This window comes from Neovison vison, chromosome 10, assembly GCF_020171115.1.
Source record: "Neovison vison isolate M4711 chromosome 10, ASM_NN_V1, whole genome shotgun sequence".
In the NCBI taxonomy this organism is placed as follows: domain Eukaryota; kingdom Metazoa; phylum Chordata; class Mammalia; order Carnivora; family Mustelidae; genus Neogale; species Neogale vison.
In genome coordinates this window covers 71975954-72002564 of record NC_058100.1, presented here as the reverse complement: position 1 = coordinate 72002564, position 26611 = coordinate 71975954, and the positions used below count along the sequence as shown (strand labels likewise).

At 55.1% G+C, this 26611-nt stretch overlaps 2 protein-coding genes across 4 annotated transcripts in view; one reads left to right on the top strand and one right to left on the bottom strand.

Moving 5' to 3' along the window:
- Positions 1 to 349: 349 nt before the first annotated feature.
- Positions 350 to 2448, top strand: MYOG (myogenin). The gene is made up of 3 exons (XM_044266337.1): positions 350 to 883; positions 1638 to 1719; positions 2327 to 2448. Exons 1-3 carry the CDS (start codon positions 350 to 352, stop codon positions 2446 to 2448), a joined length of 738 nt encoding a protein of 245 aa, XP_044122272.1.
- A 5120-nt stretch (positions 2449 to 7568) lies between these two features.
- PPFIA4 (PTPRF interacting protein alpha 4) overlaps positions 7569 to 26611 on the bottom strand; it is a 48555-nt gene continuing 29512 nt past the window's right edge. The window contains exons 20-30 of one of the 3 annotated variants that reach the window (XM_044267635.1): positions 24857 to 24950; positions 24312 to 24393; positions 23851 to 24051; positions 23081 to 23143; positions 22430 to 22456; positions 20593 to 20768; positions 17154 to 17251; positions 16311 to 16486; positions 14085 to 14153; positions 10427 to 10601; positions 7569 to 9959 (exon numbers count right to left, since the gene is read on the bottom strand). In XM_044267635.1, coding sequence (XP_044123570.1) covers positions 9910 to 9959; positions 10427 to 10601; positions 14085 to 14153; positions 16311 to 16486; positions 17154 to 17251; positions 20593 to 20768; positions 22430 to 22456; positions 23081 to 23143; positions 23851 to 24051; positions 24312 to 24393; positions 24857 to 24950 — 1211 coding nt within the window. In that variant the 3' untranslated portion in view covers positions 7569 to 9909. Of the gene's footprint in view, positions 9960 to 10426; positions 10602 to 14084; positions 14154 to 16310; positions 16487 to 16661; positions 16913 to 17153; positions 17252 to 20592; positions 20769 to 22429; positions 22457 to 23080; positions 23144 to 23850; positions 24052 to 24311; positions 24394 to 24856; positions 24951 to 26611 lie in introns of those variants that run through there. The other 2 variants (XM_044267636.1, XM_044267637.1) reach the window with 2 other exon arrangements.

The window sequence follows — 26611 nt, the reverse complement described above, 5'->3', positions numbered from 1 at the left end:
ACTTCTCCAGGACTAGCAAGGAGAAACCAGGCAGGCCGCCCAGCTAGGAGTAATTGAAAGGAGCAGATGAGAGGAGAATGTGTGTCCTCCCCCACCTCCCCTGCCCCACAGGGGCTGCTGAGAAATGAAAACTAATCAAATTACACCGAAGGCCTCCCTCCCCGTGTACAGGAGCCGGCCCAGGCTGGGGCAGGAGGCTGGGTGGGGTGGGGCTGCGGGGAGAGGGAAGGGGAGTCGCATCTAATCCACTGTAAACGTCTTGATGTGCAGCAACAGCTTAGGGGGGGCTCAGGTTTCTGCGGCGTTGGCTATATTTATCTCTGGTTCCATGCCAGCGGGGAGGGTTTAAATGGCACCCAGCAGTTGGCGTGAGGGGCTGCAGGAGCTTGGGGAACGAGTCTTTTCCGACCCCATGGAGCTGTATGAGACCTCCCCCTACTTCTACCAGGAGCCCCACTTCTATGACGGGGAGAACTACCTGCCCGTCCACCTCCAGGCCTTCGAGCCGCCGGGCTACGAGCGGGCCGAGCTCAGCCTGAGCCCCGAGGCGCGAGGGCCCCTCGAGGACAAGGGGCTGGGGACCCCCGAGCACTGCCTGGGCCAGTGCCTGCCGTGGGCGTGCAAGGTGTGTAAGAGGAAGTCGGTGTCTGTGGACCGGCGGCGTGCGGCCACGCTGAGGGAGAAGCGCAGGCTCAAGAAGGTGAACGAGGCGTTCGAGGCTCTGAAAAGGAGCACCTTGCCCAACCCCAGCCAGCGGCTGCCCAAGGTGGAGATCCTGCGCAGTGCCATCCAGTACATCGAGCGCCTGCAGGCCCTGCTCAGCTCCCTCCACCAGGAAGAGCGGGACCTTCGCTACCGGGCTGGCGGCGGGCCCCAGCCAGGGGTAAGTGGCTGTCCCACCCTGGCTGCCCTGGGGTCACAGCAAACCCTGGACAGCCTCGTGACCCTTGGGGGGGTGCTCAGTCAGAGGGTAGGAGCAGGTGACAGGTGGGATCTTATGGGCCCACAGGACCCTCCCCCTTCGTCAGAACGGGGCTGTCCAACTGACCTCTGGTGTCCCTTTGTCCTTTCCGGCCAGGCTAAAGGCAGTGGGTAGAAGCAGATGTGGAGGGGGGTGGCAGAGGACTGAAGAAGGGGATCTAAAAGCAAGTCCAAAGTCAGCCTGGGTGGGAGCGAGGGTTCATCCCAGTGCCTGGGGTTGGGGTCTGAAAGGCACAGCTGAGGGCCACTTTGCACCCCCACCCTACGCCATCCTGGGTATGTGGCTGAGCGGAGAGAACAACTACCCAGTGTCTCTCCCAGAGACCCAGCCGACCCGCACCTGCTTCCTCCATCCTTATCCTAGGGTCAGGAAAACCTGGGACCCCTTTAGGCTGGGTGTCCTGTAAGGACAGGACTCACCAGCCAGGATGGAGGCCAGGAAAGGCCTGGAAGCAGGGGCTCTGTGGTCAGGCAGGAGCATGAAAGTTGCTGCCTGTGAAGATCCTGAGGCTGGGGGCTGCCCTGGGCTGGAGCGCTCCAGCCTGTGGCCCACTGTCCAACCCCACAGTGGGAGCTTTCACCCCGTGGAACTGGACAGAAAGACATCACCAAAAATGGCCCGTGCTCTGACCTTGGGCCTTCGCCCTGTCTTGCAGGTGCCCAGCGAATGCAGCTCCCACAGCGCCTCCTGCAGTCCAGAGTGGGGCAGCACCTTGGAGTTTGGCCCCAACACAGCGGGTAAGTGAGACCCTCCAAACCTTGGCTCAACCCCATCAGCCTGTCTCTAGGCCCAGCTGTCTGCTCCGGCCCTCTTCCCTTGCTGTCTCCAGGGAACGGCTGAACCCAGGGTCCCAAACGGTGGGCCGGAAGGCCCTAGGCCTCCTGGAGATCTTGACCAGCTAAGGACCGGTCTAGGCCTCCTGCAGCTCCCCAGCCCATGCCTGGGGCCTGACCTGCTCCATGGAGAGGAGAATGTCCCTGCCTCAGGGGTCCCTGGGAATCGCTGAGTCAGTCCTGCACAACGGGGCCAGCAAAAGGCAGTTCCAGTCTCCCAGGAGACGCCGTCCTGGCCCCACCACAGAGTAGCTGCTTTCAAATTCTAACCCAACTAGGGGAGTTCAGAGAGGAGGCATATGTGTTCAGTGTACACACACACACACACACAGATACACACGAGCGGGCGCGGAGCGCTGGGAAAGGCATGGGCTGGGGAGTAGGATTCTTGAGTTTTGCTCACCCATCTGTCCGGGAAAACCTGCGCCACCCCCAAAGAGCTCAGTCCCTGTCCTGGATCTCGACACCCGCTTCACCACCCAGGTAACATCCTCCCTGCTTCTCCGTACAGATCACCTGCTCACAGCTGATCCTGCCGATGCCCACAACCTGCACTCGCTCACCTCCATTGTGGACAGCATCACAGTGGAAGACGTCTCTGTGGCCTTCCCGGATGAAACCATGCCTAACTGAGACCGTCTGCCAGGCCAGGTGTCCGTGGGAGCCCCCACACTGGCCACAGATGCCACCGCTCCTGCAGCACGGGCTTCCTAAGCCAGGCTGTCCTGATGCCAGAAAGCCAGCCCCGGGGCTGCCAGATGCCAGAATGTCCCCTTCCTCATCCATATAAGGTTAACTCACCACCCAGAGAGGGAACGGCTACTCTCCTGTAGCTGACCCCCTACAGCAAGGAGCATCCTGTTTCCAGGGAGATGAAGCAGGGGACCAGAGTGCCCCTCATGTGTGCCCCATCTCAGGGGGCAAACTCAGGAGCTTCCCTTTGTTCATAATGCCGCCAATTCTACCCCCTTGAGAAAAGTGGTTTGAGAGCCGGAGACAGTGTCCTGGCCAGCACGAGCTGTGTGCATCTCCTGTTCTTGTCTCTTCCCAATGCCAGTGGCTGGGCTGGGCCTGCCCTGAATCGAGAGAAGAAAGGGAAAGGAACAACCCTCTGTTCCCAAGTCCCTGGGGGGCCAAGCTTTTGCAGTGAATACTGGGAACCTTCCAGTGGTTTTATGTTTTGTGTTGTTTGTAAAGCTGCCATCTGACCAAGGTCTCCTGTGCACGAGCTGCCAGGGACAGGCAGGGAGGGGGGCAGGGGCTCTTGGGGTGATTTCTTTTCTTAACTAAGCATCGTGTGGTTTTGACCTTGTTTTGTAATTTTTTTTTTTTTTTTGCTAACTTATTTGGATTTCTTTTTTAAAAAATGAATAAAGACTGGGTGCTAGAAGAGCGTCTGTGATGATGGGGGCGTGCCCGCCCCTCCTGCCCCTGCCCCTCTTAGGTGCCTCCTAAGGACTGGATTTAGTGGGGCTTCAAAAGCAACTGAGGCAACTGTCTTGCTGTAGTCACCAAGTCCTGGGAGCCCTGCTCCTGTTACCCCTATGAAGGAAGCTGGGTGTGGTGCACTAGCTGGGCAAAGACCAGATCCACAAACCCCTCAAGGCCTGGAGGAAAGCCTGGGCCGTGTTCTGTGGCACGCTTCCTTATTCATGGACACTGCAACAGTCTATGTGCTCCGCCTTCAAGCCCAGGGGGTCCCGTCCCTTCCAACTAATGACCATGCTCTATGCCCAGCGCTCATCCCATAGCCAGCAGGCAGAGTTGTGGAGAGGGAATTTGTGGGTTTCCCCTCCCTAATCCCTGCCTCCTCTCTGGTGTGACATTACCAGGAGCCCTCCCAGAAAGTGGGAGGTGAATAAATCAGCCTGATGGAGGTCAGACACTGCCACTTCCCTGCAGGCCAACCAGCGTGTCCCCTCGCCACACCCTTCCCTCCCTCCAAGTTGAAGAGGATCCTGGCCCCTGCCCACAGCTCAGAGGATGAAGCTGGTTCTGTGGGGGATGGGGGGGTGCCTCACAAGGAACAATCAGCGGAAGAGAAGCTGGGGTTCTCTTCGTGGGATGTTATCTTCCAACTACAGGCTTAAGGGAGAAGGTGGGTGGAGAATTGAGATTCTGGACAGAAATTACATAACGACTAGCTGGGGAAAGAGCAGAAGCTAGAATTTGAATGGACCATGAGCATCTACTAAAAATTTTATTAACTCCAACTGCTTTAGGCTAAATTTGCCTGATTTACTGCAAATTACAAGTTTCAGAAACATTACAGGAGTCTGGGGATTCGGAGCGTGATATATTCTAGCCCCCACTCAATTCTTTGGGGTCCCTGACAATGGGCTTTGCCCAGTTTGACCCCCCAGGCTCTGGGACCCATTCTGCACTTGCTCTGGGCTCAGCAGGGCCATCTCCCCCACATCTGCCCTCTCAACTTGCTCCTGAAAAGGGATGTCAACCCCCCACTCCCAGAAGCTCTGCCTAAGGAAGAGAAGGGCAGAGCAGGCTCACAGACCAAGGTGAGGGTGCAGAAGGGAGCCCCGGGGCCCATTTGTCTCCAACCAGTCAAAGCTGGGCCTGCTGGGAGTCACAGACTGGCTTCATTTGCCCCATCTGTGGGGTCTTCTTGCGTTTGTGTCTCTGTGTATAGTCTTACCTTCTCTGGAAGGGCCGAAGAGGAATACCTACATCATTTGCAGGACCCTCAGCATCCCCTGACTCACTGCCCTTGGAGACAAGGAAAGCCACAGGCCTGAGTGCAGCACCTTGGCTCTCGAATCTACACTCACTCCCTCACTACCCACCGAAAATGCTGAACTCCACATTCAAGGCGGCGGGGGGGGGGGTCTCCCTCAAGTTCATTTCCTCTGTCCCTGCTGCCTCCCAAGCTCCCAGGTGGATACAATCCCACCAGTCACCCTTCTTCTCACTGGGGGCCTAGGAGCAGCCAAGAACAAGTGTACTCGTCTCTGCTACACAGCTGACAGGCTCTGGAGTAGCTGAATATATTTTTTTAAGCTTATTCTTCTTCACTTATCACATCAATTGGAAACTGAGGCTCATATCCCTAGCCTGATAAAAATGAACAGTCCTCAGCAATGGCCATCAGGGTCAACATTACCGACCATTGTTAGCGGTGACCATGGTCTACCTATTTCTTCTTTGGTCTTTAAGTCCTTAAGCCTCCCACCAGAGCAACAAGGTGCTGGGATCTCACAGGTGTGAACAGCAAACTTTGCAAACAGAAGCTCAACCTCAGCCATTATTTGCACAGAATACACAACTGTCATCAACGCACTGGGCCTTTCCTGAGCTAGATGCTTAGCCTTCCCAATTAAATTACAGATAAGACTCCAATTAATGAATAATGAGTGGTAGTTCTTTAGGGAAATTAGCTTAAATCCAGTCTCCAGTGGAAGTACCTGCAATGAATCAAACCGGGTTAATCAAATGTTACCTAATAATGGACTTCAGGGAATCCTCTAGAACGTAAAGATAAGAATTACTCAAGAATTGGCGTACTGGTTGTCTGTGTGTAAACAGGGACTTCTCAGAGCGTTTAGCTAATTAGCATGAACTGCAGAATGCTTCCAGGACTAGCTGTTGTTTCCAATACTATGGGTTGCTTAGGTATCCAACTTCTCAGTCGTCTATCTGGCAAACTGGAAAACCTCTTCAGTGCTGCCGGTGTAGTAGCTGGTTGGACCAGCTGGAGAGGGAGGTGGAAGGGGACAATGGAGGGCGAGAGAGGAGCCCTCTCAAATCAGGTGTCCCTTTCATGAATAAACCATATCACCAACGTGCCCCATCCCCCTATCACCAACATGTCCTATCCCTTGGACTTGTCTGACTTCCTGGCTTCTGGACTCCAGGCTGGAGCTGGGATCCTGGTGGTACACCAGAGCTGAAGAAGGACTCCAGGTTCAGCTGGAGTCTTGGCTAAGGACCCACAGCCCAGGCGTGGGTGGGAACCCCCAATCTCCACCCCACAACAACAGTGGCTGTGCCTCACCCCCCAGCCACAGGCAACCACTAGACACAGGCTCTTGGCCTCTCGCTCTGCCTGGAGCATTCCTAAGGAAGGCAAAGGAAAGTGTTCTAGGATGGAAACCTAGAATCTTCTTTCTTTTCTACAAATATTGACAGAAAGTTCAGCGTGTCTACAACTAAACCTACATTTCCCCACACGCTTGCTCCTTCTACCTTCCCCATCCCAGTGGATGGCAACACTGGGAAATAGTTTTCAGTCCAAAAAAAGTTGTTCTGGATTCTTTAGGATCTTATCCTGCAGCCAGCTGGTCACCAAGGCTGGTCAGTTCTACCTTTGGTCATGGAGTGGTTGGGAGGGGACCCCCCAGAGACTTGCAGGCACTAGGCCAGCATATTCCCTCCTCTGTGTGCCCTTCCTGGGTCACAGGTTGCCTTGTCTGGCTCCCATCCTGTCCCCTGTGCCTAAGGACTCTGCCACCCTGTGCCATCAGTGTCTGGAATAGTGATAGCCTTGGGAAGGATACGGTGTATTACACTGCTCTGAAGTATAATTTAGGTGAGCAGAAGAAACACAGTCCAAAGAAGACCACAGAAACCAAGTGACACATGAGTGTGGGTTTGGGAAAGGGAGCAGGAGGAGGCTGAGCCAAGGGACAGAGGCTTGAGCTCACTTAAAACAGAAGCAAAGAAAAGAGAGAGAGAGAAGCAAATAACATTTGGTAGGCAGTCCTGGCTTTAAGTCGGAAGTTTTAACATATATATTGTAGTGAGGACAAGGCACTGCAGTCAGAAAGCCTAGTTCTGGAACCTACATCTGTCTCTGACCAGCTGTGTGGTCTCAGCCTTACAATTTCCTGTCTTGCAAAATAGCCAATAAACACATCACAGGGCTACAGAATTAAATGAGCTAATAGGTTGAGCATCCTTAAATGGGGTCTGGCACACAATAGTTCCCAGTAACTTTTACTTTATTTAATAATAATCCTCATAAAACCCCCCTGAGATAAGATTGATTCATTTATTTACTCGAGTGTGTCCATCTAGGGATCACGAGATCGGTAAGACAGACCCAAGGGGCTTCCTCACAGCCCCCATGGGAACGGACGAGGAGAAAGCCTGCAGAGCATGGTGGTGTAGAGTGCCAGCGAGCAAACGGTTGTTGCTTACGTAATTCTGCTGGGGAGGAGCAGGCCATGCCTCCCCGGTGATGCTCTACGTGGGTCTGGAAGGTTCATCGCTGCAAAGGAAGGCAAGAGGCATTCTTGTTGCCTTCTGGTGATGGGGTTGGGGGTCAGACGTTCTGGAACTCGGTGGACTCAGACTGGTGAGGGAGGGGATACTGGAGGCAAGTCACAGGCAGCCCGTCATACCATGTGGAGGGGATGGGCCTCTGATCCACAGGCAGTGAGGGCTGCCGCAGCGTGAGCCAGCGGGGATCGAAGCAGGGGCACAGTGGCCCTGGAGGCCAGGAGGAGGGCGGAGCTCAACAGTGTGAGCGGAGAGGAAGAAGAGGAAGAAGTGCAAGCCCAGCATCGGGGCTCCTCACTCCTTGTCCTCAACTCCCTTGACACAAGCAACCTGAACATTAGCTTCTCCAGCAGTCCCATGGGTATGAAAATAAACAGAAGGTTCCTGACTTGATGTCTTTGAAACTCAGATGTTTACTTCCCAGGGGAGCACAGCCCTGAGGACGATGAAGGAAGCTGGACAGGTCTGCTGAGGTCTAAGTTGAAAGAAAAAAAAAAAAAAAAGACCAGAGCCACGTGTAGGCTGTCTTAAAACCAGGTTGTTTATTGGTACGTACACACGCACACTCACACTCATCCACACCCACACACCCACTCCTGATGCACTGAGCCAGTACAGTACTGAGAGGGGTACCGACGAGATACACGAGGCTGGTGAGGGGGGCGTTCAGGGCACTGGCAACAACTTTTCAAGTAGAAAACACACTGACTGTGAGGCAAGAGAGACACCAGGAAAACAGCCTTCCGGCACTGTATGCGCGAGTTCTCTTGCCCCTCACCTCCCTGCAATACTTCCCAGGATGCCCTGAATAGACCCAGGTACCTGGGCAACCATGACAGGGTGAAGGTGTGGAGAAGCTGGGGCTGAGTCTCCCACTTGGCTGGTCCATCAAAAGTCCCCTGCCAGGAGTCAGATGGCCTGGTGGTCCCCACCTCCACCAATCTTAGGAATCTAGGGGTTCCCCATAATCTCAACCTCCATTACCCAGGAATTGGGGCCTTTTCCCTCCATCCCACTCATTTTCTGCTCAAGAACGCCTCCAGCTCCACTGGCAGCTGACTGCCGAGCAGGGAGGGCAAGGAACAATGAGGGAGAACAGAGCAGCTGGTGCTGTGCCCACACCCGGAAGCCCACTCGGCCCCAGCACGAGTGGACATCTTCTCTACTGAAAAACAGCAGAGGGCTCCAAGCCCTGGCATCGCCCCAGGCTCCATCACTCATTCTGGCCAGGGTGCTCAGACCCACTATCCCACCTGCTAGCCGAGCCCCTGCTCAGAACCCATGTCGATCAGGTTGCAAACCAGCTGCTCAGTCACCTGTAGGACAGCTCGGCACTGGCGCTTCTCCAGGAAACCGGCTCCAGCTTCTCTTCCCCTCCTCTTACTGGGGGTCCATCAACTCACCCTGAACTTGGGTCTCAAACACTTCCAGGCATTTTAGCAGGATGAGGAAGTGAGTAAGGAGGAGGGATTTCTTGGGAATGGCATTCCAACCAAACTGGGACCTGTACCCCCAAGCCCCGGCTGCCACCACGCTGCTGAGGAAAGCAATTAAAATGATGGAGGCTGGCGGTGGTGCAGGGGGTGGGGTGTCTCTGGAATTTCCGGAGGAGGTGGTCCCTGCACACCAAAAGTGCCCTGAACCAGCGGCAGGTGATCCAGGGACAAGCAGGAGAGTGACGGTCTTCCGTCAGGAGAGGCCTTCCTCTCCATACCAACAATGGATTTCCTCGTCCTAGGACAGGACTCACGGAAGGGGAAGCTTTATTTTCTTCCCAAGAGATCCGGAGAAGAAAGCTTCACACTACATTTTGCCAAATCCGATTTGTAGCTCAATGTCTCTTCAACCCACCCATCGTGTATATTCTTAGGGGCTGGATTACTAAAGAGGTGGGGCAGAGGAAGACAGCATGGGAAGGAACACTGGGAACGGAGTAGGCAGTGCACAGGTAGCTCTCTTCTGCCTCAGAGCCAAGACCCTACACAACCCCACCCCCCACCAGCCCTGCCCCAGCAGCAACTCCCCCTTACACCTTATGGCTGGGACAGGACAGGACACCTTCCCCCTGCCTTTGAGGCTTAAGGCTGACACAGGCAATTGGCTCTCCCTCCAGGTGGCCGACCTGCACCTCTCAGTGGGTGGAGGGCTGAGAGTTTCCCCGTCCTTAACCTTGGCTCAAAGTTCAGGAGCCCGTTTCTCTCAGATTCAACCTCAAATCACGTCTGGGTTTCATCTTAAGCAAAGGCCTGGAATCACCTTAGCCTTTCTCCTCCCCAGCCTCACCATCCTGAGAGAGAATGGGGCCTTCTGCAGCCCCTCCCAGCCCCCAAGGAGGTCCTGGAGACAGGAGGAGCCCTGGTGGAGATGAGCTGGGGAAAGGTGCGATGCTGGGAGTACTAAAACCAGATGTCAGACAGCTGGGATGTGCACATGGACGGGAAGGCCCCACGGCCTGAGCAAGGCAGAGTCTGAAGTGCCATTTTCTTGGAAAAGCCATCCCTAGCCCCTGGCACCACATCCTGGTCTCTGGTGGAGGTCAAAGTCCAGACCAGGCTAGGTCCAGAAGAAGGAGGATGAAGTCACACCCGGCCCTGGCCTGCTGTCGTCCAGTCCCTTCTGCAGAATCCCAAGCATGGACAACCGGGACACCCAGCCACAGCCACAAGAGACTTACAAAGGGCACACGGTGGGACTCAGGGTAGTGGGATGCTGAGGGGATGGAGGAGTATATTTTGAGGTCCAGGGCAGCTGGAAAGTCACGGACGAGACCAGGAGTTGTAAGAAGATGGGGAACGAGCAGGACGGGCCAGGGCCGGCTGAGCCCACTCAGCCGGAGGACGCTGCCCCTGGGGGCCGTGGCTAGTCCCGGAAGGCGGAGAGCATGTGTCCGTAGAGATAGTGGGAGCGAGCTGAGAGAGAAAGGGAGAAAGGAATTGCTTGCTGAGCGGGGCGTCATACCGGCCAATGATGCAGGCGAGAGCAGCGAGCTTGCAGAAGCACCAGGGGCGGAAGCGGGGTGCAGCGGGGGGTGCAGCCAGGCGGGGGGGGGGGGGGGGGCAGCGCGCACGCGCTGGGGTCCAGCGGCAGCGGTGGCGGCGGCGGGGGGCGTGCGGCCTGGCCCGGCCCACTTACCCCGCGCCACGGGCACACCCCCGCGAGGGCCGGGGCGGGAGGGGGGGGGTCAGCAGGAGTAGGTCCGCACCGTGGAGGGCTCCAGTCTCGGCGCGCCCGCCGTCCCCGCTGGCAGGAGTCGGCGGCCACGGGAGAACACAGGGCGGCGGTTAGTGCGCGTTCGGCGGGGCCCGCCCGCCCGCCGGCCCGGCGGCAGCGTTAGTGCAGCGGCGCCCGCAGGCCCCTCGCGCGGCCCGTCACTCACCCTCCGGCGTGACCTTCTTCGGTGGCGCGGGCGGGGGCTGCAGCGGCCCCAAGCTGGCCACGCGGAAGGCGGCCGGGAGCGTCTCCGCCGAGGCGCCGAGCAGGCCGCCGTGCGGCTCCCGCGGCCGGAAGCGCTTCCTCCAGGACGGCGCGCGCCGGAACACCTTGTCCTCGCCCTGCACGCGACACGCGGCGGCCGTCACTCCTGCTGCACGGAGGGCCCCCGTGGCCGCTCCTGGGGCTGCCGCGCCCGTCCCGCCCGGGGGCGGCGGGGGCAGGTTCACCTCCCCCATTGGACCCCGGGTTTCCGTCTGTCAGATGGACCGGGAGGAGGGAGATGACGCCCAGGGACCCTAATAGGCTCTGAGGCTCCCCGTCTCCAGGTGGGGTGCGGTCCCCGCGGTCGGACCTGTCACCTCGGGCAGCCTCCTGCAGTTGAACTGTTTCCCTGCCCGCCCCGTCATCTCAACCCGGGCTGCGGATGCCCACGAACCCTCGCCCCCACCACTCAGCCTAGTCCGTCCCGTGGGAAACCGGCAACAGCCAGCGGCCAGCCCCCACCCAAACCCTCCTGCCTCCGCTCTGGCTTGGGCCCCGGGCGCTGGAAGTGCACCCATTTTACTAGCTCCGTGTCTCTGGGCGAGTTAAGCGACCTCTCTAAGCTTCCCTTTCTGTAAAATAGGAAGGACGTTCTCTGCCTTATCTCTTTGTCTGGCTGCCTGGCCCTAGTGGAATCCAGTGAGATCACCTTAGGACAGTGATGGATCAGGTGAATGGCTCATCAGAGGCAGGCTGCTCCAGGGGCCTCTGCCCTCTGCCAGCTGAGTCCCTAAACTCTGTCTGCCAAAGGGCACCCAGAGCCATAACCCTACAGGAGGCTCCTCCACACAGGCCTCTCCAGCTCACCCTGATGAGCCCACTTCCACCCTGCTTGGCAGCCATGTCTAATCTCCCCCCCCACCACCAAACCAACCCCTGTTGTCAGAACTGGGGCAGGCCAAGAGCTGCCAGAGGAGCAAGGGACACTAACCCACCAGTTCTTGCCTCAACAGCCCCTCCCAGCCCCCAAGCCTTTGGGGTTTGCTGCTTGTGCCCTGAAGAAGCCAAAGGCTCCTATCACTTCTTGGCAACATGGACCTCTGTCCTAGCACTCACCCTAGTATCATTTTTCCATTTACTTATGATCTAGCAATAAGCTCTCCCTCTCCTTTCCCCTCCACCCTGCTCCCTCAACGCTCTCCCTCTTTCAAATTCTATGTTCCAAGGGACAGAGACCATCATCTTTTTTGTTCCAACCAATGTATCCCCAGTTGCAAAGGTAGTGCTTGGGAACAGTAGGCCCTCAATAAATATTTGTTAAATGAATGGATGGCAGCTGGCTTCCTATGCAGGCATCCCACCCGTGAGTTCATCAGGAACCTTCCTCATTGCTTTTGTCCACTCCATGATCCTCCCCTTAACCTAGCCCAGAATGCATTCCCTCTCTCTCTCTCTCCGTCCCTGCTCCCCCCACCCATTTCCACCTTCAGCCAACCTTAAGACTTATGTCTGTATCACCTGTCCCCTAATAGATGCTCCTCCTGCTCCCCTCCTCTGTCCCCTGGAATTCTGCTCTCCATGTCAGGGGAGAATTGGATGCAACCCTTGAAGCTTGAGAGGGAGAAACTGAGAACCAGAACAGACAAAGGAACAGTACAAGAGACAGCTCAAGGTTGCTGAGGCTGTACTAGATGTCTGGCCAGGAAGCAGTGTCCCTGGATCTCTGACCTCCCCTGCACCCGCCACCACCAAATCCCACCTCCTTCCCATTACCTTGACTTTGAGCTTCCTGCAAGAACCAGTCCTCTGCAGCCCCACACCTAGTTGCATCCCAGAAATCCCTCTGTGCTGCCAAAATGACATCTTCTACTCAATATTGAGCCCAATGTCTCAAGCCAGAGAGGCTGGCTAGCTCTGCATGCTTCTAGGAAGCAGCAAGATGTAGGGGAGAGAACAGGACTCAGATACACTTTTGTTCCATCCCTGCTCTGCCACGCATCAGCCTGGGATAGCAGGTAAGCTACTCCTTTGAGCTTAGTTCCTCATCCGTCAGTCCCATGAGGTAATAACCCATCCCCCATGATGACTGATGACTGTTAGTGTAAAATGAGATGTCTGTCACCACTATACCCCTCTGCCTGGGCCAATGCCTGGCCCAGATTAGGTCTTCAAAGAATATTTTTATAAGGACTGAAGGAATAAATAGCTTTCTAATTAGAAAGCCCCATGCTAAGGTATAGAGGTGTCATTTTTCTAAGCAGCATCAAAGAAAGCTAAGATCCTAGGTGTGTGGGGGATGAGAGGAGGGTCCACACAGCAGGGGCACTGGCAAAATTAAGATCTCTGGGAGCAGGGGCAGCTGGTGGGGTCTGGGAATTTATCTCCTTGACAGGAGTACATACACACACGCATACACATGTATATTATGTGTGTGGAAATAACAGGCTCCAAATGTCAAGGTGCCTCTGTGAAGAAAATACCCCTCCACAAATTCTGTGTATTGTTGAGTGTGTCCTAGTTACTGGAGCAGAACAGCCAGTCCACAAAGGTGGCCCTGTTAAACCCAACTGAGAAAGACTAATTGATATGTAGGGGACACTAAAGGTGTCCCAAAAAAGAGGCCCAAAAGTCCAAACAGAGGCACTGGGTGGGGCAGGAGGATGTAGAAAGGGAAACTACACAGACCTTGAAGACAGAAAGAAACAGATCTGATTGAAGATGGAGACGTTACAAATAATCTGGGTTCTTTTTTAACTTGTCTGGACCCAAGGCAGCCCAGCCCGACCTGACAGGCAAAGCCAAGCAAGGCTGGTGATGGGAAAGTAAGTAGGGAGGAAGGGAGGGGGAGGAGAGAAGGGGGAAGGAGGGCTGAGGAGGGGGCTGCCTCTAGGAAACAGGTATCTTCTGCGAGGCATCACCACTGGGAGGGAGCATTACAGCTCAGAACGCCCAGGGCCCCCTGGACACAGGCCAGCCTAAACTCAGGGAAAGGTCTGATGAAACCCAGGGGAAAAGGTTGGCTTTTCACTGACCAGGGGGGCCAGGAGAGGAGAACTTTAACGTGGCTGGAAGGTAACTCAAGAGAGAAACCGCAGAGGAAGCAGCACTGAAAAACGTCCGGGCCAGAGTGTCAAACCCCACGGCCGAACAAGCAAGCACATGCTTCTTTAAGGACCTCGGCATAACGCCGACCTCCGAACAACCATCCAGCACGGGATGGGAATCCTGAGAAGCAGGCTGGAGTCATGCTGTACCAAAGGCACTGAGAGATGGGGTCTGAGAAATGAAGAAAAAGGTGTGATCCCAAAGAGATGGCCTTTGGGGGAGCTTCCGATCCTGTGTGGTTAGGAGCGCGGTGGGGCACAGAGCTGAAAGATGCTAGATGAAGTATAGCACATAGGAGCCTTTAGTTTTTGTACAAGGAGTTTCATGGAGACTCCGCTGGGCCTGGCCGTGCACCTCTCCCCCAACTCCCTGACTTCATCCTCATCCCCTCAGCTCTCCTCTCCTAGGCCACCCACCAATTATCAGCCCAAGGAGAGCACAACTCATGAATTTCAACCCAATGAACCAACAGTGCCCAAATCCCAAAGTCCCTTAATTCACAGCCAAGTACTCACATCATCCAGCTTCCGGTCTGTGCCCAAGGCCAACAGATTGTTGAACTCTCTTTCCATCACCTGGCGTGCCTGGAGTCCATAGGGTTAGAGGTGGAGAGATGGAAGGGGTAGAGTTAATGACCTCTATGCCATCTTGCCCCCCATTAGGGCCCAAGGGCAGAGATGGAGTATCCAGTGCATTCAGCCCATGAGCCCTAATACTGCGCCTTCACACAAACCTCAGCGCGCTCTTGGAAGTGAAACTATAAACCTTAGGATTCTTTCATACAGAGCATACTGGAAAACTGTAACTTTGTACAAAGTGGGACCAGAGAAAGCGTGGCCTCACACTCTGTCTATATGGGAAAATCATGCCTTCCTCCCTTTCTGGAGGGGCAATAAGCACGTAGATCACAGAAAATAAGGATTTAGTTTATTTAAAGAAACGTATTTCATAACGTTCCACATCAAAAATTTAAACCAGGAGGACTACTCAGGCACAGACATTAGTGGCCCTTGGGCTGACTAGTGCCTATAGGCCTGGGCTCGGCCTCCCAAGAGCCCAACTCAGCAGGAGATTTGGGAAATGCCAGGAACAACAAAGTTTTAGAAACTGCCACTAGATACTTTTAACCATTGCTGATGAAGAATTCCACATCGGGTCAGCGGCCACTTTCTCTAAGAGCTGAGCGAAGTGGACCCGTCAGAAAAACCAGAAAGGTCAGCAAGCACCAGAGAGGTCTCCCGCTGCTCTGTGCAAAGGCACTGCTGGCCACAAAACCCGGACGCATTTAGAGACAGGAGAGCAACAAAGGAGAAGAACAAGCTCGTTTCTGGGTGGAAAACGGCAACCACAGAGCTTCCTAAGGACAGCCTCTGTTAGTCTTGAGAACGTAATGTTCTCTTAAGGGACGGGAAGGGAGAAGCTTAGTCCACGTCCAAGTACCCGGATGACACCGCTCCTCTGGGCAGTGGGAGGAGAAGCTGACAAAAACTTCGGATAAGTCTCCCCAAGCTATGGGAGCAGGCGAGAAAGCCGAGGAGGTCGGAAGTGTGCACGTACAGAAAAACCACAGGGGCCATGGGACCTCAGCTCTTCTTAGAGAACAGGGGATCTGTGCTCTCCGTGCTGACTGGTTGGCGGGGTCACCGCAGAGGGCCTACGGGACACACGGGCCCTGCATGGCGCCCGATATGCCCAAAAGGCCAACTCACCGCCGCCCCCTCCCAGAACTACGAGCCAACACAGCCCACCCTCACACGAGCTAACACGCATCTGCTCCCAGAATAGCTTGCGCGGCTCTGGCGGCTGAATTTCAAGAGGCCTGACAGCTGCAAACAGTCCAGACAAGGGCAGCTAAAATGATCAGGGCATAGAGGCGCGTCTATATGAGGAAAGCCTAAAAGAATTAAGACCACTCCGTCTGGAGTGACAAAGGCCTGGGCCCGAGGCAACACAATCAAAGTCGATGAAATGACAAAAGGTGAGGCTGGTTCAAACCCCTTCAGTCAGGAGGAGGCAGCACCCTCCCTTCCCCTGCTGGGAGCCCCGAGTGGGGCACGTTCAGGACAAATAAAATCAGGAAGTACTTTGCACAACAGGTAGTACTTCTCAAGTCCATCACCCACAGGAAGTTAGAAAGGCCAAGCATATAAATAGGTTCAAGAGAGTTTACATAGAGTCTTGGATGGCAGCTCCATAATAACTATGAAATGTAATTTAAGGAGACATCTCATCTTTTGAGCTGTTGACAGGGAGACACAGCCCTGGCACGGAGAGGCTCTGGGCCGTATTCTTTGGTATATTTAGCTTTCACAAGCCTGGGGGCCCAGGAGCAGATCCCCAGGGCAAGAGACAAAGGAGACAGTGGGCTCTCTGATCCCCTCAGACCCCAGGACTAGTTCCCCCTCTAAGAAAAAGGTCAGAAAAGCAGAGTGAGGGAAAGATAGCCGCAGAGTGTCAAATGCGAAGATGGGGTCGGGAGAGGAAGCGGGGTGCCCACGGTGTCCATGGCAGGGCTTGGGCAGGGTGGGCTTTGTATCTGAAGGACACTGGTTCTCCCTAGATGCCTTGGTTATGCACCGGGACCACTTGGAGTTTTGAGGCCATCATGATTCCCCTCTGAAACAGCCCCCCAGAACAATCCCCCAACAAATCCATAAACCCATGCGCAGAAGCGGGAGAGAGCCGGAGAGTGGGGCAGAGAAGGGAGCCTGAGGTTGAGACTGAGAAACGAGGATGCCCACCTGGGTGTTCTGTGTGGGGATCTGGAGGACCAGGGCCAGCGTGTTGTGGTCAAAGTTCTCGTCCAGGGCCAGCAGGGCCCCGTGCACACCACTCTCCTGCAGGTTTCCTGCGTAATCCCGCAGCCCAATGGACTGGACCCAGTGAACCACCTGGTCATTGGTCCAGACGAGCACATCTGGAGGGCAGAACAAGAAAAGGACCAGGAAGAGGCAACAGGTTTGGCCACACCCCCTCCAGGGACAGAATTGGGGCTCCCTGGACACAGAGTGCCAGTCTGCCGCGCTTTCTGTCTTTCGTTCGTCTTCCCTGGCTGGTTCTCTTAGAGAACCAGCCCCACCTCCCTCCATCCCTGCCAGCCCATAGGATTCAAGGCCAGGCCAGCCGGCTCCTGGCTGTCCTCCCAGAGCCCTTGCCTGGGCCCTCTCCTGCCCCCAGACTGGAACGGTCCTCTTAGTTTTCCATGTTCGAAGAGTCTTCTAAAACTTGCCTCTCTTTTCTGCCCACTGCCGCCCAGATCACCAAGTTCCATGAGCGCGTTCCCATACCAGTTTCTAGCGCTGTCCTAGGGGAGTCACTGCGTTTGTCCAGTTGATAGCCATTGCTGGGGGTAGGGGGGGTTACGGCTGACTGAGCAGGGACTATTTCTTCTCCACCAGATGCAACATCCTTTGGGCAGGACTACGTCTCCCTCTTCGCACAGACTGGGGCTGAGGGTCCCCTCTAGTGTTTGGAGCTTCCCTGAGGCACAGAATGCCTCTTCTCCCCACCACTCCCCCAGGGCAGGGAACAGCGAGGCAGGACCCTGCGCCCCAAAGGCTGCCCGAGGAGCCTGGCCAGCTTACCCTTGATCTCGTGCTGGCTTTCCTCCCGCCGTTTCTCCAGCTCCTTCCGGTCATAATTCAGCCTCTTCAGACACATGATACCGTACTGAAGACTGGTTCTGCAGGCACAGAGTCCCCCCTGAGCCAACGTCTCCGTGGGGTCACATTCCTGCCACCTCGCCCCCACATCCAACACCAGCCATAGCATGTCCAGGCCGATGTCTCTCAGCTCCAGGAGCCCCAGCCCAACTGTGCTCCTTAATCCAGGATTTACACATGACCCAGCCCAAGGCCACTTCCCCTCCTCTGCCCACCCCGGATCCCCCCTTGTGGTCAGGGTATGGGTCTGATTGATGGAAAGAAAGTTCCCTGAATGAAGCAACAGCCCCCCCACTCTCTAGGCACTGGAATGGCCCTACAGATACGTGACCCATACAGATAGGACCCTACAGGAAGATCCCTGCAGATATTTCTTTGAGTCCCCATTTCACTCAGAGTCCTGACAATGACCTATCCATGCTACACAATTTGCCTTGGACACTGACCCCTCTGTTCTTCCTCAAACACAGTAGGCACACTATGCCTGCCTATGTGCCTCAGGGCCTTTGTATTAGCTGCTCCCTCTGCCTGGAACATTCCTTCCCCTATCTGTTGCATGGCTCACCCCCCATCTCCTTTAAGTCTTTGCTCAAATGTCATCTTCTCCATTCAGTGGTTCCCTTCTCCACCTGATTTAAGATGGCAACATTGCCAGCATGACCGCAGCTCGTACTTCCAATCCCCTTTACCCTGCTCTAATTTTTTTTCCTAGTGCCTTTTATCTGTTAACATACTATATATGTATACACACACAGTATGGATGGATGGATGGATGGATGGATGGATAGATCCTTGTTTGTCTCTCTCAGTTAGAATGTAAAGTCCATGAGGGCAATATGTTCTGTTCTCGGATATGTCTCAAACTCCTAGAATCGTGCCTGGCACACAGTAAACACCATAAATGCTTACTGAAGGAAATGAAATAGTTCGCAGAAAATACTAAGAGTACCTAACCAGTACCAGGTGCAGAGTAAGCATGCAATAAATCAAAACAAGCCAGAAGGACGCTACAGAATCTGTAGGCTGGAAGAGACTCCACGGGCCACCAGCCCAAGCTCCCATCTCATGCAGACGACACCTGTGTAGAATCCTTCTGAGTAGTGTGAGCTCCTCTGAAACAGGGAACTCACTACCTCTCAAGGCATCTCATCCCGCCTTTCATTAGTGTTCTTCCTTCCCTTGAACCTGCTTGTCATTCAGCCTCTCTGCGCTTTGTCATCTATCAAACATAGGAATAGACATTCCCTCCTAACTCTATTACGGAGGCAATTGCCTTGTGAATTTAAATCATGCTGCCTGCTCCCTCCTTCTCTCCCCTCAGCTCTCCAGGCAGCCCTGCTTCCTAGAACAAGCCCTCGAAGCTCACAGAGACTACTTCTAGGAACTCTTTTCTGACCCAAGGCAACCAGTCATTGCTCAGACCCCTGGTTTAAGCCATGGTCCACTGGAGGCAGCAGGAGCACACACACCTCCTGATTGAAAATGCCTTCTGTCTACTTTTGATCCCACTTGCTATCGTTTTCTGTCTAATTCCTAGGGCTTTCAAAGCCGTTGCATTGCATGGTGAAAATCTAAAGTCAGATCAGCCTGGGTCTGAATGCCAGCTGTGCCACTTCCCAGCCTGGTGGCCCTCAGCACATGGAGATGTGGCCACCTCTGTCCCACAGAGCTGCCACTAGCATTACAGAGAACCGTGCACAGACGGGCTTGGCCTAGCCCCTGGAGCATCCAGGCATCCAGGCCCTCAGCAATGGCACCACAATCAGAACATCGTTGATGACCGTGTGCGCTGGTTCTCCTATCAAAACAGCTGGTTCTCTAGGAAAGCCACTCAAGAGAACACAATGTTCCAAGGAAAAGAGCTGAGACTCTCCAGGGGCCTGGGCAGAGGGTCGTCAGGAGGACCTCCAGAATGCTGGGTGGGGCCGGCCTGACTGATCCCCTACCCCACCAGGCACATGTCTCCCAGCTCAGCAAGGGGGTTCCCCTCTTCTCCCGAGCCCTATCCATCACTGAGGAGGGAACAGGTGCAGCAAGGCCTGGCAGCCTCCCGGACAGAGACAAGAGATTCCAGCCCTGGGAAGGGGTGGGGGAGTGCCAAGGGAGGTCACGGTCGAGAGTTCCAGCATCACGGGCTCTGCAGAGTAGTGGCAGGAGGGCTGGACTCGGTTACCATCCCTGATGCTCCTTCCCGTGCCTCAGTTTCCTTCCCCGTGAAATGGGGAAGCCAGCTAGATCCCTTCCGAATTGAACCTTCCCTGGTTTATGAATCAGAGAGACCGAGAAACATCCGCAGACTCCCAAGAGAACCTTGAAAAGCCACACGCTCCCAGCCCCAACATTCATCACATTATCCTCTCATTCTCCTGGGTCTGAACACCAGCTGCACTACTATCCAGCTTCGTGGCACTCAGAGCACATGAGCCAGGGTCATACTTCTCCTGCAGGGTGGCCGTGGGCATTAGAGGTAAAAGACAAAGAACATGGCTGAAATAGCAACCTGTGTGATTTGAAGCTACGTGTTAAAAAAGCCTTCCTAAAGACGGTCAAGCCCTAGATTTTACCACCCACCGGGCTCCCCAGCCCAGTGCTTCCTGCGGTGAAGCAGGTCCACAGCGAGTGAAGCAGATCTGGAGACCGCGTCTACCTGCCGTAGGAGGGCGGCTGCCACCAGCTCCAGCTGGCTGTCCCCACGCTAGAATGTGTCAACACATCTCCCAGTTTTTAAGAGAAGCCAGACATCCAGAATTTTGTGGAAAATTCCCTAGTGCTTAAACACTGGCAACTAAATCCATAATCTTTAAAATACTGTGTCAGCCCAACAAAACACAATTGTGGGGCCAAAGTCTGCCCACGGGCTGCCAGTTGGAGACCTCCGCCGCAGACACGTGTGAACAGGAGACCTTGTCAGCAAGGGGGAGGAGAGCCTTGGATGGCATCCTGTACCAAACGGGGCGGGCTCGAAGCTGAGAGGCAAGGATCCGGGATGCAAGGAGCACCAGGGCCCAGAAAGACCTTTCCTCTCAGCTTGGAAGGAAATCAGTAGACATGGAAGCAGGACCCTGGTTTCGGGTGGAGGCTTCCTAGAGTAAACAGAGAAACCTGGGCAGCCCACAGGCAGAGAAACGAAAGGCAGACCTAGGAGGGAAAGCTCCAAGGATGTGAGGCTGAGCAAGAATGAATTTCTGAGTCTTCAGGGCTGGAGGGGAGAGGACCAAATCCTCCCTCACGTGGAGGGATGGGAAGAGGCCCCGGCTTTTGCAAGGGGAAGACCCGTTGGCACCCACACGGGCCACAGGCAGAGCCGGAGGCAGCCACGTTCCTGCAACAGAGCCCCCGGGGGCCGGGCTCCCCTGCTCACCGGTGGAAGCTGTCCACCATCTTCAGGTGAACCCGCAGGTCCTTCTTGGTCAGGTGGTCCAGCATGCGTGCGTCTACCAGGCACTCCATGAAGTAGCTGCGGTACTGGGGCAGCCCCAGGCTGGGCAGCCAGTCGTTCCCGATCCACTCATGGTTCATGTCCCCATAGGCCAGGGTCTGGAGGAACAAGGCAGAGTGTCTGTGGGGGAGGAGGGCCTCGCCAGCCGGCCGCAGCTGGCGTAGCCTGTGGAGGGAAACAGCCCCCCAGCCGTCACAGCCGCTTGCGTTCACTGAGAAGCTGGGAGTGGGAGGAGCGGGAGGGGTTTAAATGGTACTTTTTAAGACCTCAGAATGATACGGCTCCACTCACGGATCGATTATCTACACTAATGAACAGAAGCAGCTATCCAGGCAGCAGATAATACGGAGTCCTTCGACTCAAGAATGTATTTGCGGTGGTGTGTGGCCGACCTGCCTTCCTGCTTCTCCACCGGCCTCTAGCCCACTGATCCCAGGGGACAGGCTGAGTTACAGAGGGCAGAGGGGCAAGGAAGAAAAAAAAAAAAAAATCCAATCTCACTTGGGAAACTGGCCTCCCACATCTACCTGAGAGTTAGGAACAGACTAAAGTCAAAAGCCACAGGGGATGGTCTGCACTTGCACTCTGAGCTCTGATGTCCACTCCAGGAATTCCCCAGCCCCTCTGTTTGCTGCTTTCGCCAGCAGTCTCTGCACATCCCAGCCGCCCCCGTCCACCCGCTCTGTTGTCACCTCCTGCAGACAGCAGGGACTCCTCTGGCCACCTATTCTTAGAAAGACTTTAGGGGGGCGCCTGGGTGGCTCAGTGGGTTAAGGCCTCTGCCTTCCGCTCAGGTCATGATCCCGGTGTACTGGGATGGAGTCCCCGCATGGGGGGGTGGGGTCTCTGCTCTGCAGGGAGCCTGCTTCCTCCCCTCTCTCTCTGCCTGCCTCTCTGACTATTTGTAATCTCTGTCTGTCAAATAAATTAAAAATCTTAAAAAAAAAAAAAAGACTTTAGGAAGAGCACCACTCCCTCACTGTTTCCTTACCTTACTTCATTTTTTTAGACTGAAACACTGATTTTAGCTTTTAAAAGTGAAAGTGCTATACATATAAAAATAAACGTAGCATAATATCATAGTATAGCTTCGATATTAAGCATAAAGAGGAAGGTAACATCAATGGACACCAACCACACCACCCCACGGCTGTGTCTGCCCCTTGCTCGCCTTCCCCGTCTCGTCCCCTGCTGTCCCTCTAGAGGTCCTTGCTATGCTGAGGTTCTATCATACCCTTGCTGGAAAAAATGTTTTTACAGTTTTTCCAATCACCAACGTGTATTTCTCTAAAATTATATATTATTAAGTTTGCTTGTTTTTGAGTTGTAGTATAAAATTCTATGAATCTTTGGGGCTTAGATTTTTGCACTTGACATGGTATTTGCCGACTCAGTGAATGAGGAAAAGGTCTTTGCCCAGGTCACCAGGGATGCCCCTTAAAGGGGACAGGGTGAGCATGAGGACTCATGCCCATCTCAGTCTCATTATTCCTGGGAAGAGAGGGGAAGAGGCAGGTGTGCTGGGGACACGGCCCTCTAAGGCGGCATCTGCCACCCTGAGAAACCAGAACAAGTAGCTCAAGGGGAACGAGGAGGAAGGGGGCTTCAGTGGGATGAGAAAACCCATCTGGGACCTTTCATGCAAAGAGGGGACATAAACAGACTGGGACTCGGGGAGTCCTGCTGGGCAAAGAGCCTGTGGGGAGAACACTGTCCTGAACTCCTGAGAGGTGGCTCGGGACAGAGAAGGGGATCTTACCTGTGCCCAGCTGCCCTCCTCACTGTCCTAGCGGGAACGAGTGCAGCGTGTCAGGGGAAACAGGCAAAGTCAAGAAAGCTGGAAGCATCCACCCCTGGCCCCATCGAGCAGAGGGAGCAGACACCCCAGTGGCTGGGAAGGGGACTAGGAGGAGCTTGTTGGGGTGGCAAGACGGAACACAAGGTATCTGTGCTAGTGCAGGTGTCTGTGTTTGCGCTGAGGGCGGAACAAATGTGTATGCGGCGAAAACACACTCCCATACCTTGTAGGCTTGGCTGGGAGCCCCTCAAAGGGCCAGGCTCTCCCATTCCCTGTCCCCCACCAAGCATCAAGCACAAGGACTCTGCACCTTCAGGCCCAGAGCCGGGCAAAGCACTCCCTATTCCCAAGGCCAGCTCTTCTCCACTACATTGCACCAGTGGCCTAGGGTGAGTTCGGGGCCCCCTGGGACAGAACCCCCAGCACCCACTAACTGTTCCCATTCCCACTCCTTTCCCAACCCACCACCTGAGAACAGAACCCAACACACATCAGGATATCAGTCTCGTATATAAACCAACTGCCACCCCCTCTGACTTCCCACCACCTTCCCATCATCCTTGTGGGGGTCAACAGCCCCAACCCAGGCCTGAGGCCCAGGGCCAGACTCACTGTTTTAGTGGGTGTTGCCAGAGTTTCCATCTCTTCGTGGGTGACCCAGACATTCCCGGAAGACTGTAGGCAGAGAGGAAACCTAGCAGGTCCTGCATGTGGGTCCCCAGGGTTCCCTGGAGGCTGGGAACCGCAAGGACAAGGACTAACATCCCTTCCCTTGAGTCCTCCCACAGGCCAAGCCCCAAGCCCTGCAGACTGAGGCTCTGAGCACCTCCCCATATCTCTGCAGCAACACTGCTTGGCACAAGGCCTGGCATCTCAAAAGCTCCACAAATATTTCCTGAATGAAGATGGATGAATGGCACAGATCTAAAATACGGGCTGATCCCAATCAGAGAGATGCATGGCCGTGAGCGACTTTACTCTGAGAGTCCACGGACTAGTCTGCAGTCGGACAGAGAGGCTGGAGGACCAGGACAGAATTCACAAGTGCCCTACCCCTCTGCATCCCCAAGTCCGGTAACCACGAAGAACCCCTGGAAGCCCCATCCTTGGAAACTGTGCCCAGAGATCTGCAATGGTTCCCAGAGTGGGGATAGGGGGATGGGGCCATGCGTGGTACGCAGGGAACCTGGAAGGCAGGGAACGAGGCTGCTGGGATCCTCCTGGTATCAATGTTAGCCCCTCCTAGAGATCAGATGGAGCCCTTTGAGGGACTGGAAGGGGCAGGAATCAAGGCTGCCACTTTCCCAAAGGCCAATGGGAAACTTCGCAAATTCTACGCCAGGACTTCAGAAAACACCCTTCGTGAGGGATAGGCCACTCACGGTCCTGGAGGTGGGAGGGGCAGAGGGGCTGGTCAGCGACACCATCTCCTGGATGGCCAGCCGGAGCTTGAGCCGGTGCAGGGCATTGCTGATGCCGATCTCGCGCTGGATCTCTGTGTCCGACAGGGCCGACATGATGGCTCCACTCTTGACGTTGGCGCGGCAGGCGGCCACATACCAGGCGGGCATCCCCACCCAGAGCTGCAGACACGGGCACAGGGGGTAAGTTCAGCCCCTTCCCCACCTTCAAGAGCTTGAGGATATCAAGGAACAAGGGCCAGGCCTCATCCATAGTCTCAAAAGAGCAAACATGGTGCGGAATTTAGGAATGTAGCAATGACAACCACCAAATGTCTTTCCTTCCCATTTTACAGATGGAAAAATCTACAGCCTGAGAAGGTGAGGGGATTTTCCCAATATCACATGGGTGATTAGTTTCTGGGGACAAACTAAAGGCTTACCTCCAGCCAGGAGACTACAGTAGGGCCATCCCATTGGGCAAAGGGCATTCCTTTTCTGCGGGCATCTTCAAGCAGCTGGTGTCTTGCAGGAAGAAGAAGAACAGACTCACTAGTCTCCTTTTCTCCCAACCATACTTACTCCTGAGACCGCAGGATGTGCTAAGTGCACTCTCACAACCTGACTCCCCACCACTAGACTGCTGCCCCTGCTCCGTGCTGCGAGACACGGGCAGGACTCCTCTCCATCCCCAGAGGACAAGGGGCTCCGACTTTGTATGCACATGGCCTGACCCACAGACATTTCGGTCTGCTCTGTCAGAGATGCACAGGTCCTGGGTCTCTCTCCCCCAGACCCCCAGTCTCCTTCTTCCTTGGCTCACCCTCAGAATCACCTCCCAGTCCCTGCTGTGCCCAGGTGCACCGGGCCAACTCAGTTCAGAAAGGGCGTGGCTCTGGCTCTGGCTGCCTGAGCTCAGTCCCACAGCAGGCCAAGAAAAGGACAGTGGGCAACGGGGCTGGGTGCACCCCTGGCCTGTGGCTCTTACTTCTTCCTTAGCCGCCGGTCCTTCTCTGCCTGGGTCCCCAGCTTGGCAGGCACCATGGGCTCCTGCAGACCAAGCTCGGAGTCTGTTAGCATAACTAGAAGGAAGAGATGGCATGTGAGCCAGGCCCCTCCTTTTCCTCCCTTGGCCTGGGCCAGGATTGGGGAGCAGACCCGCAGGAGGCTCCTCAGCATTTAACAACCCAGGAGGCCTAATGGGACAATCTATCACTCCCAGAGCCTCTGCTCAATGTCCCTACATCCCGGTGGCCCCACCATGGCATCAAATGGGTCACCCGGACCAGAGAGTCTCCCCTGGGGAGACTCAGCCCTGGAGGCGTTTTCCAGCCAGATGGACTGAGGCCTTCCTACCCTTCCAACAGCAGAATCCTAGACAGAACATAGCTCTCCTCCAAACCAGGGTGCAAAGGAAACCCACAGAGTCAGACATGAGTCTACTCCAGGCTCACAGAGGATTATCCTGATCTGGCTGGGGGTGGGAAGATGGGCACACTGAGAGCCGTATGCCCCTCGGCCTCTTGCTCAGGGAGCAATCTTGCACAGTCCCCATGGGGGAGCATCCCTAGCTCTGTCTTCTTCTATTAAGGATCCCCTGAACAGACGCCAGGCCCCTACAGAGTTCACAGCAGGTGTCACATCTTAGAATTCATCACATTCCCGTCCCTCCACCCAGTGCAGCTGGCCGTAGGTCCAGGGTGACCCAGGAAACAAGGTGAAATGCCGTCTCAGGGTCAGGCACCACTGTGGTGCAGGGAGCGTAGAAAATCCTAAGCCTGCCCACAGAAGATCTCATCCACAGATGAGCCTTTCTCAGCTCCCTCCCAGCGCCCTCTGCACCTGCTCCACCTCCCCCCACCCGCCCCCCTCAGGGCTGGAGGCAGGGTGCTCCCCCCCCTTCCCCACCTAGACAGAGGTACCTGCTTTCCCTCTTCCTCCTCCTCACTTAGCTAGCTGGCTTCTGATTCACACCTTCTCTGAGGCAAAGGAAGGTCTAATTATGCCTTTGGGTTCAAAGGTTCCTTTTTTCTAGTTGATCAGGCCCTCCCCCAGCATGCCATTGTCAATGCCCCTGCTGCCTCCGGAGAACTTCTCCAGGCCCTTCTGAGCCAGCCCACGGAGGGTCCACAGCCACTTCCTCCTTTCTCCCAGCCTCTGTCTCCCCCACTCTGAAGAGCCTCAATCGCATACAGAGCTTCCACTCCCAGAACCTGCCTCCCCCAGACCCCCAGACCACTCACACACAATTCTTCTTGGCTTGGCTACATCCCACTTAGCCTTCCAACCTGAGCCCAGCATTTGCCTAGTAGAGGAAGCCAATGCAGGCATCCCTACCACTCCAAGGCTGAGTTCTGCATTCCAGAAGCGCCTGAAGCACACTGCTATCCTAACACTGTTCTGGAATCATCACTTTCCCTTTTCCCTTTCTATGAGACACTGAGCTCCTTGAGAGAATGGCCAACATTAAGCCTTGTATACAGTAGGTACTCAATAAATGTCTGTTGAACAAATGACTGAATAGATGAGGGAAAGAGGAGGAAGGACGGGAAGGAAGGAAAGGAAATCAGGAACAGGGGCAGGTGGAGGAGGACAGCTGACATTTACTGTGTCTAAAACCCACCAGGTGCCAAGCACGCAGCAGAACTTTCTATTAGCACATTTCTATTTCTATTAGAACTTTCTATTAGGTGGTAATGCCACTGCTGCCCAAGCATTTATGCGAATGTAGTATCTATGAAGC